At 57.3% G+C, this 13,409-nt stretch overlaps 1 protein-coding gene and 1 pseudogene across 1 annotated transcript in view; one reads left to right on the top strand and one right to left on the bottom strand.

Annotated features, from left to right (window-relative positions):
* The window catches only part of CFAP100 (cilia and flagella associated protein 100), a 35,764-nt gene that overhangs the window by 1,812 nt on the left and 20,543 nt on the right, over positions 1 to 13,409 (top strand). Inside the window, exons 3-5 of the mRNA XM_057706269.1 lie at positions 5,383 to 5,457; positions 10,228 to 10,328; positions 12,158 to 12,344. Coding sequence (XP_057562252.1) covers positions 5,383 to 5,457; positions 10,228 to 10,328; positions 12,158 to 12,344 — 363 coding nt within the window. The remainder of the gene's footprint in view (positions 1 to 5,382; positions 5,458 to 10,227; positions 10,329 to 12,157; positions 12,345 to 13,409) is intronic.
* Positions 8,183 to 9,508, bottom strand: LOC130834649 (heterogeneous nuclear ribonucleoprotein A1-like; annotated as a pseudogene).

Below are 13,409 nucleotides of genomic sequence, written 5' to 3'. Positions count from 1 at the left end.
CACGCCTCGTGCACCTATAAACACACGCAGACAGCCTGTCCTCTTCCCACACAAATGGCCACACAGTGAAAATGCTCCCATTCACCCAGACGTTGTGGGGACTGTTTCTCATCAAAACATCGAGCTCCCTTACACCGTCGGTGCTTCCAGCAAGCAGCGATCCTGCGTGTGCAGGTAGCACAGTACTTTACCTGGTCCGCTGCTCGTGGGCTGCTGTCAACAGCTGACCTGCTGTGCGCTGGGCTCAGTCTCACTTGCTCTGATCTGGAGTCAATTGAAAAATGAAGAAAGGCTGAAATGGAGTTACCGCCCAAAAAAGATAGCTTTGAAATGTTCACAGAGAACAAATGAGCTCTGAATACACACACACAACAATGCAGTGTAATGCTGCTGTCACAGGACAGTTGGAAGCTTTATCAGCTGTGCTGTTGACTGTCTGGTACCAGGGGCTGGCAAGACGGGGGACACCCTGAGACCCTCGAGGTTGTATGATTGTACCCCGGGAGGTGACAAGCAAACAGGAGGCCTCCCTGAGCGGGGTGGCCTGGTCTGGATTGAAGGTCTGTGCGTTTGAGAGGAAACCAGGCCAGGCTGCCGCAGACCCAGGGCCTTGGCAGGCCGGGCTGGGCAGGGGTGCTGAGTGTGGTAGGTGAGGGAAGTGGACCTGGGTGGGGGGGCGTGTCCACCGGGGCTAAAGCCAGGAAGACTGCTGAGCCCGACATCCCGGGTTCAGCCACAGGAGCTGGGGACTACGGTGGGGGCCAGGGAGATGCTGAGCCCCCTGGGGGTGAGGGCCTTGGGGACGCTGAGCTGAGTGGGCCAGGTGCAGGCGGGACATCTAGACCCCGGCCGAGGGCAAGGGCACCAGAGTCAGACACAGGCCGAGGGCAAGGGCACCAGAGTCAGACACACCTGTTTGTGTGGGTCACCTCTGCCAGCCTCAGCTGCCTCATCTGTGGACTGGGAACAGCCTGTCTTCCCGCGGGCCGCTGTGGGGCGGGGCTCTGCACGATGCTGGCACACATGATGCTCTGTAAACAGTAGGTGGTGCATCAGTGTCGCTCATCCTTGTGTCTGCGCTGTTGCCGTGGCCGCGCCCGCCACCCCTGCTCTAGCGCCTGGGCTGCCCTCCGCGGTGCGTGGGGCCAGAGCCGAGGACGAGGTGCTGGAGGAGACTGCAGGGTGCGGGCTGGGCGGGGTCCGGGATGGAGCACGGGAGGAGCGGCTCTGGGTTTGTTCCTCATTCACAGGTGCTTGTTAGGTGCCATCTGTGTGCGGCCATGGGTCCTAGGCCCTGGGGGCTCAGGGGTGAGTGAAACTGACGGAGTTGCCCTTCCTGGGACCTGGACTGGGGCGAGGGAGGCAGACGATGGGAAGCGGGCCGTTGTTCTGTATTTGCAGCGGCGAAGGGGGTGGTCGGGGAGGCCTCTGGGAGGAAGTGACCCTCGGTACCTGTGGGTCACCATCCTGAAGGATGAACGAGGGGAAGGGTGTTCTAGGCAGCGGGGAAGGCCCAGCAAAGGCCCTGAGGCGGGAGGAGCGTGCGGTGTTGCAGGAAGAGACAGAAGGCCAGCGTGGACCAGCGTGTGGGGACTTGAGGGCATGGGGAGGACCGCTGGGCTCCGTGGGGGTGATGGGGCGGGTTTAAGCAGGAGCCGGCCGTGTCTGGTTTTTACGGTTGTGACCGTGGCGCCCTTCCCTCCCCCTCGGGCAGGGGGCCACTTGGCCACAGCTCCTTGGAGACCCCGGGCAAGACGTTGCCCTGGTGTAGAGCGCAGAGGACGCCTGGTGGGGCCCTTGGCCTGGCAGGAGGGCTGGCGACGCCAGAATGGACCCCAGGCTCCCCGTCAGGGCCGGTGGGGGCAGCGCTGCAGGACCCTGGTGTGGGGCCCCTTCCGGGAGGCGCAGCCTGCCACTGGTCCCCCCACCTCTGGGGCTCCTCATGGGGGTGGGGGCGCAGGCGGGGGGGGGAGTGTTCACTGAGTGGCTGAATATGTTTCCCTGAGAGGTCGGGGAGGGGCGAGTTGGGAAGGGACGTCACTGCTGGGCACAGACGTGACCGGGCCTGTGTGCGGCCCCATGTCTGCACCAGCCAGCCGCGCTGGAGCACCGCCTGGGAACACGCCTTCCCCGCTGCTGCTGAGTGTGGGGCTGCGGGCTGCCTGCAGTCCTTTAATTTGGCGACTTTAGGAAACATGGTCTTAAGTGACCCAGCCTTCAAACGGGGAGCCGCAAGAGTGGGCCGTCCGAAGCCCAGGCTGGGGGCCAGGTGTGAGCACACGTGCTCTGTGCTGGGCACTGTGCTGCTGGGGTGCGGAGGTCAAGGACACAGGGGCAGTGCCCGCTCTGGGAGAGCCTGGGGAGACGGCGACAAGCAGCTCTCCCCTCGGTGTCGGCCCGTTCCCACCCGCCTGGCCGCCTGTGCTCCCCGGACGTGCCCGGCACCGCCGGCTGCCCGGACCGCTCTGCCTCCGGGCGCCCTCCCCGCCCCCCGCCCCCAGGAGCTGATCCTCGGTCCCCTGGGCGGGCCCCCACGTCCAGTCGGGTCGTGGAGCAGACCCCCCTCCCCACACTCCTCCTCACTGTTCCCTGCGTGGTTTTCTTGTCAGCACGCCCCCCGCGCCCCACCTTTCCTCCCGTACCTTGTTTCTCTCCCTCTCCCTGTAGAACGTCAGCCGTCAGCTCCGCGAGGGCAGGCAGCTGCCTGTCTGCCTTTTGTGCTGCTGTCTCTCCAGAGCCTGGTGCATAAAAAGCCCTCAGTAGCATTCCATTAGGCTGAGAGCTTTCCCCAGAGATCAGGAGCTTCCACCACTGCTTCTCCACACTGTGCTGAAGTTCAGCCAGAGCATTTAGACGAGGCAGAGAAGTAACAGGCATTAAGATGGGGAAGGAAGAGGTGAAACTGTTCACAGATGACGTGAGCCTATACAGAGAGAGTCCCCAAGAATCCACAAGAAAGCTATTTGTGCTAATAAATGAATTTAGCAGCCTTGCAGGGTGCAAGGTCAACACTCAGAACTTCGTTGTTTTTCCATACACCAGCAGTGAACAACCCAACATGGAAATTAAAGGGCTCTTCCATTCACAGTGGCCTCTAAAAGAATAAAATACCTGCCAGTGGGGTGGTGTCGTGGGAGGTGACCCATTAGGAAGACCTGGGAGTCAGTCTCTCCACCGAAACGACTAGTGAGCGGGCAGGAACCGTCAGATCCCCAGACAGGAGCTCAGCAACTTCCAGGAGCGGAGGTAGTACAGAGGCTGGGAGATGCTGGCGAATTCTGGCATTTTGTGGAGTGGCGGCCAGTCCCCAGCCTCCAGCCCGCAGTCCGGCAGCAGCGGGGAGGGTGGCCTGAGTTTCCAGCCTGGCTTGCTGGTGCCAGGAGGCAACGAGGACCTTGTCCTCCCAAACTGGGGCTGTGTGTTTGATTGCTGAGGGGCCAGACAGAGGCTGGTCATTATTTCAGCCTGGCAAGCTGGAGCCACTTCCCTGCCATGTCTGTCGGGAGATTTAGAAATGGGGCCCCTTCCCCTGTTTTGGGGGCCAGGCACTTAAGGAAATCTTTGATGAGAGATTAATATCCAGAATACTTAGCTCCTAAAACTCAACAACAACTAAAAACAAACGGCCCAATTAAAGGAGGGCAAAGGACTTAATAGACATTTCTGCACAGAAGGGGGCAGTTGGCCAACAAGCACACGACCAGCAGCGACATGCCATTAGCAGGGGCTCCCCGCTTCCTTCCTCTTGTGACTGTTGGCGTGGCTGCTGGGACGGGAGCCGGTGGCTGGGATGGAGTTGCCGGCAGGGAAAGGGTGGGCATCCCAGGAAGAAAAGGCTTGTAACTTTCCTGTACTCAAGGGCTGTGAAGGAGCGTTCACACCCCTCCATGTTCTCCTTCGTTTGTGCCAGTTCCTCAGCTGTTTCCACCCACTGGGTACCAGGGACTGGTGTGAACCAAAGCAGCCTCACGAGGTTGGTATTCAGGGGCGGGAGGCAGAAAGCGAGCAACAGAGGACACGGGTGCTTTCGGAGAGGAAGACAGGCAGACCCTCGGGTGGGGGACCCCTCTGTGCAAAGGCCCTGGGGCAGGAATTGGTCATCCTGTGTGAGGGGCCCAAGGAGGCTGCGTGGCTGGAGTAGGGACGAGGCAGAGCCGCTCAGCGAGCGCCCCCCCCCCGACTTGGTCTGGGCAGCCGCCCTCCACGTGCACACCCATTTAACCGTCCACATCCACGGGGCGACACACCAGCATTCACTACGCCTCTCTCTGCTGAGGGCTGATTCTCTTGTGGACCTGGGCCACGGGCGTTTCCAGAGGGGTTCTGGGCAGGCAGGCGTGTCGGGCCTGTGGCGTCCCCGCTCGGCCTTGGGTATCACCCAGCTCTCGCGTCTTGCTTTCCTCGGTTCCTGAGAAGCAGCATGGGTCTCCTGAGTTTCGTGGGGACTGGATGTGGTGACGGGTCTGGAGCTGAGCCCAGGGTGGCACGGGGTGGTGTGAGCTCCCATCGTCCTGCAGGAGAGGGGGTGGCTGGACTCGGCAGGCATGGGTGAAACCCCGGGAAGAACCCAGACGAAGGGGGACGTGGGGAGGGAGGGCGTGTGGGTGAGGGCCGTGGTGGTGAGAAAGGCACGTGGAGGAAGAGCACGGAGCCCCTGCACTGGGCTGGGCCTGGGGGGCAAGGGAGGCTGGTGCGGGGTGGGTGCTGAGGGGAGCAGGAGGGGGCCCGGGGGCAGGTCTGGGCGAAGCTCGAGGCGCTGACGTTGCTGAGCGGAGGGCGCCTGCGGGACGGCCCGGGGATGCCTGCTGAGCCGTGGAGCTTTGGGGGAACGCAGTGCAGATGTGGGAGTCATCGCAACAGACCAAAGTGACCAGCAGGTGACACGATGCCACCCCACATCCTCGTCCCCTCGGCTCTAGGCAGCCCCTTTGCTGCCTGCCTGCCTCCAGTGCTGCGGTGTCAGCCGACGAGAGAACAGCGGGTGGCGGGGGGGGGGCGTCCGTGTCTTCCATCACAGCCCTCGGAAGCCCTGGGAGGCTCGCAGGGAACGGGCTGGCCGGGCTGATGTCAAAGGCTTAGGTCCACCGCCTCCGTGAAAAACGGTCCTGCTCTGCCCTTAGGCGCCAAGGGAAGGCATCAGACGCCTTCTGTGTGCCAGGCACGTGTGCTAGGAACTCATGGGCCATTTTCTTGCACAATTCTCACCACTTGCTGGCAGAGTCAGCATAATCATCTCAGGTGTGGAAACTGAGGGTCAGCTGGCAGGTGAGACCCTGGGGCTGGAGCCCTAGTATCTGGGGTCTCCCTTGCTTCATGCTATGTTCAGAGTTGTCACAAGCCAATGAGTCACTTGCTGTGGTCCTCAGTGTTGTGTCTTCCCAGAGAACAGCCCGGAATCCATGGACAATAGCTCTTCAGGCATTGAAGAAAAAAAGAAACATGCAAAAAAAGACAAAGGTATTTCTGGAGCTGGGAGGTGAAGTCCCATTTGGTGGGAGGCTAACCCTCTCCCTTAGCCCCCAGATGGCTTCAGACCTAGTTTCTGGTGTGAAGGACAGAGAGAAATGCTTCTGTTTCCGTTAGGAGTTGGGTCACTGAAACATGCAACAACAGGAATGTGAACAACAAAGTAGGATTTTTTTTTCCTCCAGTGATGAGAATTGTGAGAGGCAGACCAGGGCTCCATGGAGCTCCACCAACAGCAGTTCTACAAAATCTTCCAGGTGACCAGGTCCCAAGTCTTTCTGCTCCACCATCTTTATTTTCAGACCTTACAGCGGCAAGGTTGTCACATGGTTACAAGATGGCTGCAGCAGCTCCAGCCATCACATGTGATTCCAGACAGGGAGAAGGAGCAAAGGGAACGGCAAAATCGCCCACCTGCGAACTCAGCCATCCTTGGGAAGAGACCCCAGAAGCCCCATCCAACAGTTTGTCTACACTCCATTTGCTATGGGGCCATCAGTCTCTGCAAGGGAGGCTGAGAAGTGTAGCTTTTCAATGAGGCACATGGTTGCCACCTGTTAGGAGAAAGAAGAGGAGGCAGCTGGCTGCGTGCACCTCATCCTCTGAGCCCCTGCTTTGTCCTCTGTGCCTTGGCTTCCTGGACCCCCTCCTGGTTCCTTTGCTGTCCACACCCTCAACCTGGCCTCATAGGCCAGTCTGATACTTCTACAGAGATGTGCAGATGTGAGCATTTTCCCTGAGCCTGTCCTTCTGAAGCCAAGCTCCCACCCTGGGACTGAGCTTCCCAGTCCATCCTGCCCCACCCTCATTTCCTCTTTCTTTTAGTTATCAAAATCCAAACGTGCCCAGAAATACGGACCAGAGTCCAATGAACTCGTGTGTGTGTGTGTGTGTGTGTAGAAATGGTGTTAATTATCCTATACAGTGTCCCCGTGACGAGCATGTCTGTTTGCGTCCTGGCCGTGTCGCTGAAGCTGTTTCTTTGGGCTCCACGTTTCCTTTGGCTTGACATTAACCCAGGATGCTGGCTAGGACCCACGGTCCCTGGTGTCCGCAGACTCCTTCCTGGGTGGGCTCTGTGCTTCCAGCTGCCTTTCAGCGGTGGGCCACCCTGTGACAGGCAGGTTCACACCCGCACATAGCAGGAGTCCTTCGATGTGGTGGTGTGTATTCTGCTGTGTACGTACACCAACAATGTGTGTATTCTTCTACAGGTGAACATTTAGGTGGTTTCCAGATTTTAGCTACTACAAATAATATTGCTACAAACATTTAAAAAAAAATTTTTATTGGAGTATAGTTGATTTACAATGTTGTGTTAGTTTCAGGTGTACAGCAAAGTGAATCAATTATACGTATATGTATAGCCACTCTTTTTTAGATTCTTTTCCCATATAGGCCATAACAGAGTACTGAGTAGAGTTCCCTGTGCTGTACAGTAGGTCTCTGTTGGTTATCTACTTTATGTGTAGTAGTGTGTATATGTCAATCTCAGTCTCCCAATTTATCCCCCCACCCTTACCCTCTGGTAACCATAAGTTTGTTTTCTACATCTGTAACTCTGTTTCTGTTTTGTAGATAAGTTCATCTGTACCCTTTTTTTAGATTCCACATGTGATATGATATTTTTTTAAATTTAAAAATTTTTTTCCTTGTTGGTTATTTTATTTTATTTATTTAAAAAAAATTTTTTTGCCCGGGTTGGGTCTTCACTGCTGTGTGCGGGCTTTCTCTAGTTGTGGTGAGTGGGGGCTACTCTTTGTTGTGGTGCGCGGGCTTCTCATTATTGCGGTGGCTTCTCTTATTGTGGAGCACGGGCTGCACGCGTGCAGGCTTCAGTAGTTGTGGTGTGCAGGCTCAGTAGTTGTGGTACACAGGCTCAGTAGTTGTGGCGCACAGGCTTAGTTGCTCCTCAGCATGTGGGATTTTTTATACTCTGTTTTGATAGGCTCTAATTCTTACAGAAAAGCTACAGTAAAAGACTTTGTAGCATGCCTGTGTTTGGGCTTCTCTGACCCCGCCTCCTGAGGGGTGCAGACGAAGCGTCCTGGGCAGGAAGGCGATGTGTGGGGCCGGGGTCAGGATGCAGGTTGCTCTCACCTGTGCCTATGTGGAGGCTGCCAGGCTTCTCCACCGCAGGCTCGTTTCCCTGTGGGGACTGACAAGAGTCTCGCGTGGAGGTGCTTGGAGACTATCAGAGCATAACTGTACGTCCCTTTAATGGCATCCTCTTTCTGGGGGTGAGGGTGTAAAATGGGACTCACCTCCAGGAAGGCAGATCAGCAGAAGTCTCTGAAGCCTGGAAACTGCTCACAGCCCTCTAGTCTCCCTTCAGAAAATAATTCCGAGAGCCTATCAGTGATGGGTGCTGTGATGTGCTCAGGATGTCCAGGGCGGTGCCGTGGGTACCGTGTTCGCCACGCGAAGCAGTGAGTTACTGCAGCCCTTAACATTTCCTTACGCGGCTCATGAGAAATGAGTAATTTTAAAGGGAGCTGCTGATAGTGAATTTTTCTTCTTTAAAGGAAAATATGAAATTATCAAAAAAGTGTATTGTAAAGAACTAGGAAAAAAATACCCCCAAAATATTATCAGCAGTTGTTTAAAATGGAGTTCTTTTTTTTTTTTTTTTTTTAAAGACACATTTATTCAGCGTCATGATCAGACTATTACATTTAGCAATCAACAGCATGGGTGCAAAAAAAAAATCTACATTAAAACCCTTTATTGGAATGCTTTACACTTTCCACAGAACAGAAGCTAAAATAACCTGTTATACAATTAGTCACAAATACAGTCCTCGAGTTTTTTTTGCCCATACACGAGTATTGTCTAAAACATGTCTTCTTTGTAGCAGCTAGGCCCTGCCACCACTGTGCTTGGCTGAGTTCACAAATATGTTGTAACCTGTAGCTTCCCTGTCACTCCTCTGGCTCTCCTCTCCTGCTAAGCTTTGTTTCCTGGCAGTAATTAAAACCTTCTGCCACTGCCATAGCTACTGCTGCTGCTGGAACCGCCACAGCCAGCTTGGTTTCGTGGTTTGGCAAGGTATTGGCCTCCACCGCCATAGGGGCCAGAACTTCTGCCTCCAAAGTTCCCTCCTTTCATGGGTCCAAAATTTTAAGATTGATTGTTGTAACTGCCAAAATCATTGTAGCTTCCACCACCTCCAAAATTGCTTCCATTACCAAATCCATTACAGTCATCCCCACTGCCACCATAGCCACCACCACTGCGGCTGCCACCAAAGCCACCTCGACCACTGACGTTTCCTCCACGACCAAAGTTGTCATTCCCACCAAAACTACCTCCACGACCACCACCGAAGTTTCCAGAACCACTTCAACCTCTCTGGCTCGATGAAGCACTAGCCACCTCTTGCTTAGATAGGGCTTTCCTTACTTCACGGTTGTGGCCATTCACAGTGTGGTATTTCTGAATGACAATCTTGTCTACGGAGTCATGGTCATCAAAGGTGACGAAAGCAAAGCCTCTCTTTTTGCCACTGCCTCGGTCAGTCATGATTTCAATCACTTCAATTTTCCCATACTGTTCAAAATAATCTCTTAAGTGACGTTCCTCAGTGTCTTCTTTAATGCCACCGACAAAAATCTTTTTTCACAGTTAAGTGGGCACCAGGTCTTTGAGAATCTTCTCTTGAGACGGCCCTCTTTGGTTCCACAACTCTTCCATCCACCTTGTGTGGCCTTGCATTCATGGCCGCATCCCCCTCCTCCACAGTGGTGCAGGTGACACACCCGAAGCCTCTGGAGCGCTTCGCGTTTGGATCCCTCATCACCACACAGTCTGTGAGCGTTCCCCATGGCTCAGAATGGCTCCTCAGACTCTCATCGGTTGTTTCAAAGCTCAAACCTCCGATGAAGAGCTTCTGCAGCTGCTCGGGCTCTTTGGGAGACTCTGACTTAGACATGACGGCAGTGGAGGGGGCCGGGACGTCAACGATGCTTACTCGGCGGCGTCCACGGGCAGAAAGGAGTCTGGAGTTCTTTTTTATATATGATGTTTTCTTTTACTTTCAAGATTTTTTTTTTTTTAACAATAAACCCTGTTTCTTCTAAATTGAGGGTAGAAGAGAAGCAGCTATATTTTTAAGCCCTTAGTTGGGTGCCCTCTGGGTTCCATCTTCTCTGACACCCAATGAGCTGGGCTCGGGAACCTCTCCCTTACTGCTGGGAGGGGGGCAACAGGATTGGGGTCCCTGGCAGCCCCCACCCCCCAAACCTCTGCCCTGCCTCCCCAGACTTCAGGCACTCTGCCCTCCCCAGCCCCCAAGCCCAGCCTTCCCCAGGAGGCTCAGGGAGACTACTGCAAGGACAAAGCACATTCGCCTGGGTCCCCCCTGCCCCTGCAGGCAGGCGCCTCAGCTCCAGGGTTCACGGCTTCCATCACTTACAAAGGGCAGGTGGGGCTTCTCTCCCCTGTGGACTGGGGCTTCCCGAGACTTTTCAGTGAGAGAGGACAGAGGGCCAGGAACACAGCACACGTCGGAACACAGGGAGTTCTCTTTTGGATGCCAGGGACAGGAGCCCAAGTCCAAATGGGTTAAACCAGACAGTTTCTAGAGCCAGAAGGTCCAGGGGTAGACTTCAGGTGTGGCTGCATCCCAGAGGACCTTCACCGCCTGCTTCAAGGAGTTCCCAGAAGCTGCTTGCTGGGCTGGGAGGGCGCCAGGACCCAGAGGCCTCGGTCACCACCTGGAAGAGCTGGCTTGTTTCTCCAACCAGGATTCTCCCTCCCCAGGGCCTTCGATTGATCCTGAACGGCCAGCTAATCCTTTTCACATGTCTGGGGATGTGGATTTCTTCTTGCTCAGAGACCAGGAGCGGAGTAAGTCCCTCTCAGTGAGTATCCCGAGCCGACGGCCTGCGGCGCTTGCCCCCCTCACGTGGCAGCGGCCAGAGCGCACTTGGATCAGCCCCTCTCACTCTGGAGGAGGCGGTGCAGACCACTCTCTGTGAAGTCAGCTCCAAGCTGCCTGGCTCCCGTCTCGTGTTGCACTCTCTTACCAGTTTCACCACCACTGTTGCTGGGTCCTTGTCAGGTGGACTCCCTGGAGTTTCTGTGGCTACAGCCTCAGGCACCCCGCCTTAACTTCTGCTGTCCCTGCAGGGCATGCCGTCCGCTCCGGAGCGGGGCCCCAGGAACCCCCCGCGTGCTCTCACCTTGCACAGTCCCCTCTCACTGGAATTCTCGGAAGCCAGACACATGCGCACACACGCACATGTGCGCGCACACCAGCCACGCCTCTGGGATGCACTCGCAGGGGCACGGGCAGGGCCGGCACCGCAGGCTTCCTCGTGGGCTGACCGTGTCCACCCCTATTCAGGGCGCAGCATCTGAGCTTCCTGAGAGCAGTGGCTCCCTCTGTGACCCTGACCAGGACCATGGACACACAGGCACCTGCAGGTCCTTTGGGCCCGCCCAAGACGTGCCTGGGATTCCAGGCGGGGCCGTCAGTGTTCCCCACTTCCTGCCTGGAAGGAGGAGGGACACAGACTCAGAGCCACGTCAAGCGGCCCCCATGGCATCGTGCCCGTGCGCGAGCGAGCACACACACACACACACACACACACACACACACAGGCCTTCCCCTCTCCACCAGTACCGGCGCCGCCTGGACTTTCTTCTCCCAGCCTGGCCCAGCCTCAGGGAGCCTCTGCCTTCCTGCAGAGCCCCTGCCCCCACCTCAGGCTCCTCCCCCAGCAGAGCCCCGGACCTCCTCACACTGACCCAGGCAACTGCCCACTGTCTTTAAGCTGCAGACCTTCTGCCACTGGAATTCTAGCGGGTGACATTTTCCCAAATTCGTTGTACACGGGTGTGCAAATTAGGGTCCCACCACAGATTAGGGGCGGCATAGGTGTTGCACCTGGCAGGACCAGCAGGAAGTAGAGTCTGACCAGGAGGAGCCAAATGAAGGCCCATGTGAGGGCTTATCTGATCAGGCAGGCGGGGTCTTGACCCAGCAAAGTCCCCAGGGCCTGGACAGCAGGAGGGGCCGGACCCTAGGCCTCCAGGAAGAGGAGCTGCTCACCCCACCCTATCCCGAGACCCTTCCAAGGGAAGGGCTGGGGCGGGATGCAGTCCTGGGGGTGGCGGGGGGAGGCCAGGCAGGGTTGAGAATATGTGGGGAGGTGCAGACCCCCGTGACCACAGGCTGTCCGTAGTAAGCAGGGAGCCTGCAGATCAAACTCGGCATTTCCAGTTTCTTTTGGAAACCCTGCAGATCTAGATTCCCAGAACCTCGGTTTGTCAGATTTAGCCAATCACAATGCAAGACCCTCAGTTTACTTCAGTGGACTTCAGACAAATGAGCAATCATCGCTAGGGAGTGTGTCCCTGCGCCCCGATCCGGAATGCGCGTCTGACTGGGCATCCTGTAGCTCGTCCGGTGCCCAGCCTGCCTGCACCCCGTCCTCCGGAGGCGCGTCCTGCCCACCTCCCTGTCAACCGCTGGGCAGTTGTGCTCAGGACCCCAGGGCAGTTGCCGCAGGCGCACAGCCCCAAGGTCTTCTCTGCAAGCCGCGCCGCACGTGCGCGCCCCCACAGCGGCCAAGTGCGCACCGCCGCAGCCTGCGCGCCTCCCGTGACGGCAACGTGGAGGGGCGTGGCCGGCGGGAGAGGGGTGGGGGGCTGGCCCCGTGAAACCCCGCCTGACCCCACCCCCCAGGATCGGGAGCAGAAGCAGCAGCTGCGGGTGCACGAGAAGATGACCTGCTCCTCCAAAGTGTCGGCCAAGCGCACCAGCCTGCTCCGCGAGCTGCAGCGGGAGGACGAGGCGGAGGAGCGGGCGGCCCGCGCCGAGCAGCTACGCAGCTTCCGTGAGCAAGTGGCCTGGAAGCTCTCCATGACCCGAGGTGCACCCCCCAGTCCTGAGGTCACAGAACCCCGTCTTTGCCCTTCCTGTATGAGCAGTGCCATGGGGATATGCGGGGCTGTGGTGCAGTGGCGGGGGGAGGGTCTCCTCTGTGCCTGACCCCTGCCTCCCACGTCGCAAAGGTCAGTTCCAGATGGACTGCCAGTCTAAGAGCCCCTGAATCCCAGTATTGCGTGCACTCCGAACGCTGACCTGCACCGTGAGTGCAGGCGGGACAGTGTATAAAATACAGGCATTTCACCTGGCCAAGCGCGTCCATGTGGGACTGCATTTCCTGGGTTCAGGGGGGCTTCTCTGCCCCGGGCAAGTCAGCTTTGTACCACAGCTTCCTCTCTGGCGGATAACCGCAGCTGCCTCGGGGGTGCAGGGATTCTGCGTCCTCAGACGCTGCACGTGGTGAGGGGAACCTGTGTCTGTGTGAGCTGTTATTATTTTTACCACCCAGTAGGAAATCTGAAGTACTAGGTATGCATTAATATTCTACCAGTGAAGTATAAACCACTAAACTAGAAAGAAGCAGTTGAGATCCTAGAATCCTGGACCCCATGGGCCACAGGGGCCCTGGATGTGAGCAGGAACGTGGAGAGACGCCCCAGCCTCCGCCCCAGACGCCCAGGCTGGTTTTCGGTAGGGAGCCCCGAGCTTGCTTGAACACTGTGCGCCTGGCGCTGTGCCCGGGGAGGCAGCGCTGCACGTGTCGTGTCTCTGCCTCAGTCCATCTCTGAGACCTGGGGGCGGCAGTGGCATCGGGGTGGGGAAGGCCGGACCCAGCAGGTCTGACTTCCAGTGAGGAGCTCAGGGAGGCTGGGCCAGGCGTCTAGACTTGAAACGGTACTCCTCTACACGGCAGGCTCCTCTGGAAAGGAGAGGATTTGAGGGAGAAGGCCGAGTGGCCCACGCGTGCGTCCCCAGAAAGGCCGGGAGAGAGGCCCCTGTGGGCTTTGACCCCAACTGCTTGCCTCTGGAAGGTGGTCCCCATGCCCACCTTGACGGCTCCCGCCTGGCTGAAACCCTGGCAGGGTAGATTTAGCCGCCGCTCAAATTG

Source organism: Hippopotamus amphibius, chromosome 13 (genome assembly GCF_030028045.1).
Source record: "Hippopotamus amphibius kiboko isolate mHipAmp2 chromosome 13, mHipAmp2.hap2, whole genome shotgun sequence".
NCBI lineage: Eukaryota > Metazoa > Chordata > Mammalia > Artiodactyla > Hippopotamidae > Hippopotamus > Hippopotamus amphibius.
This window is presented reverse-complemented; position numbering and strand designations above follow the sequence as displayed.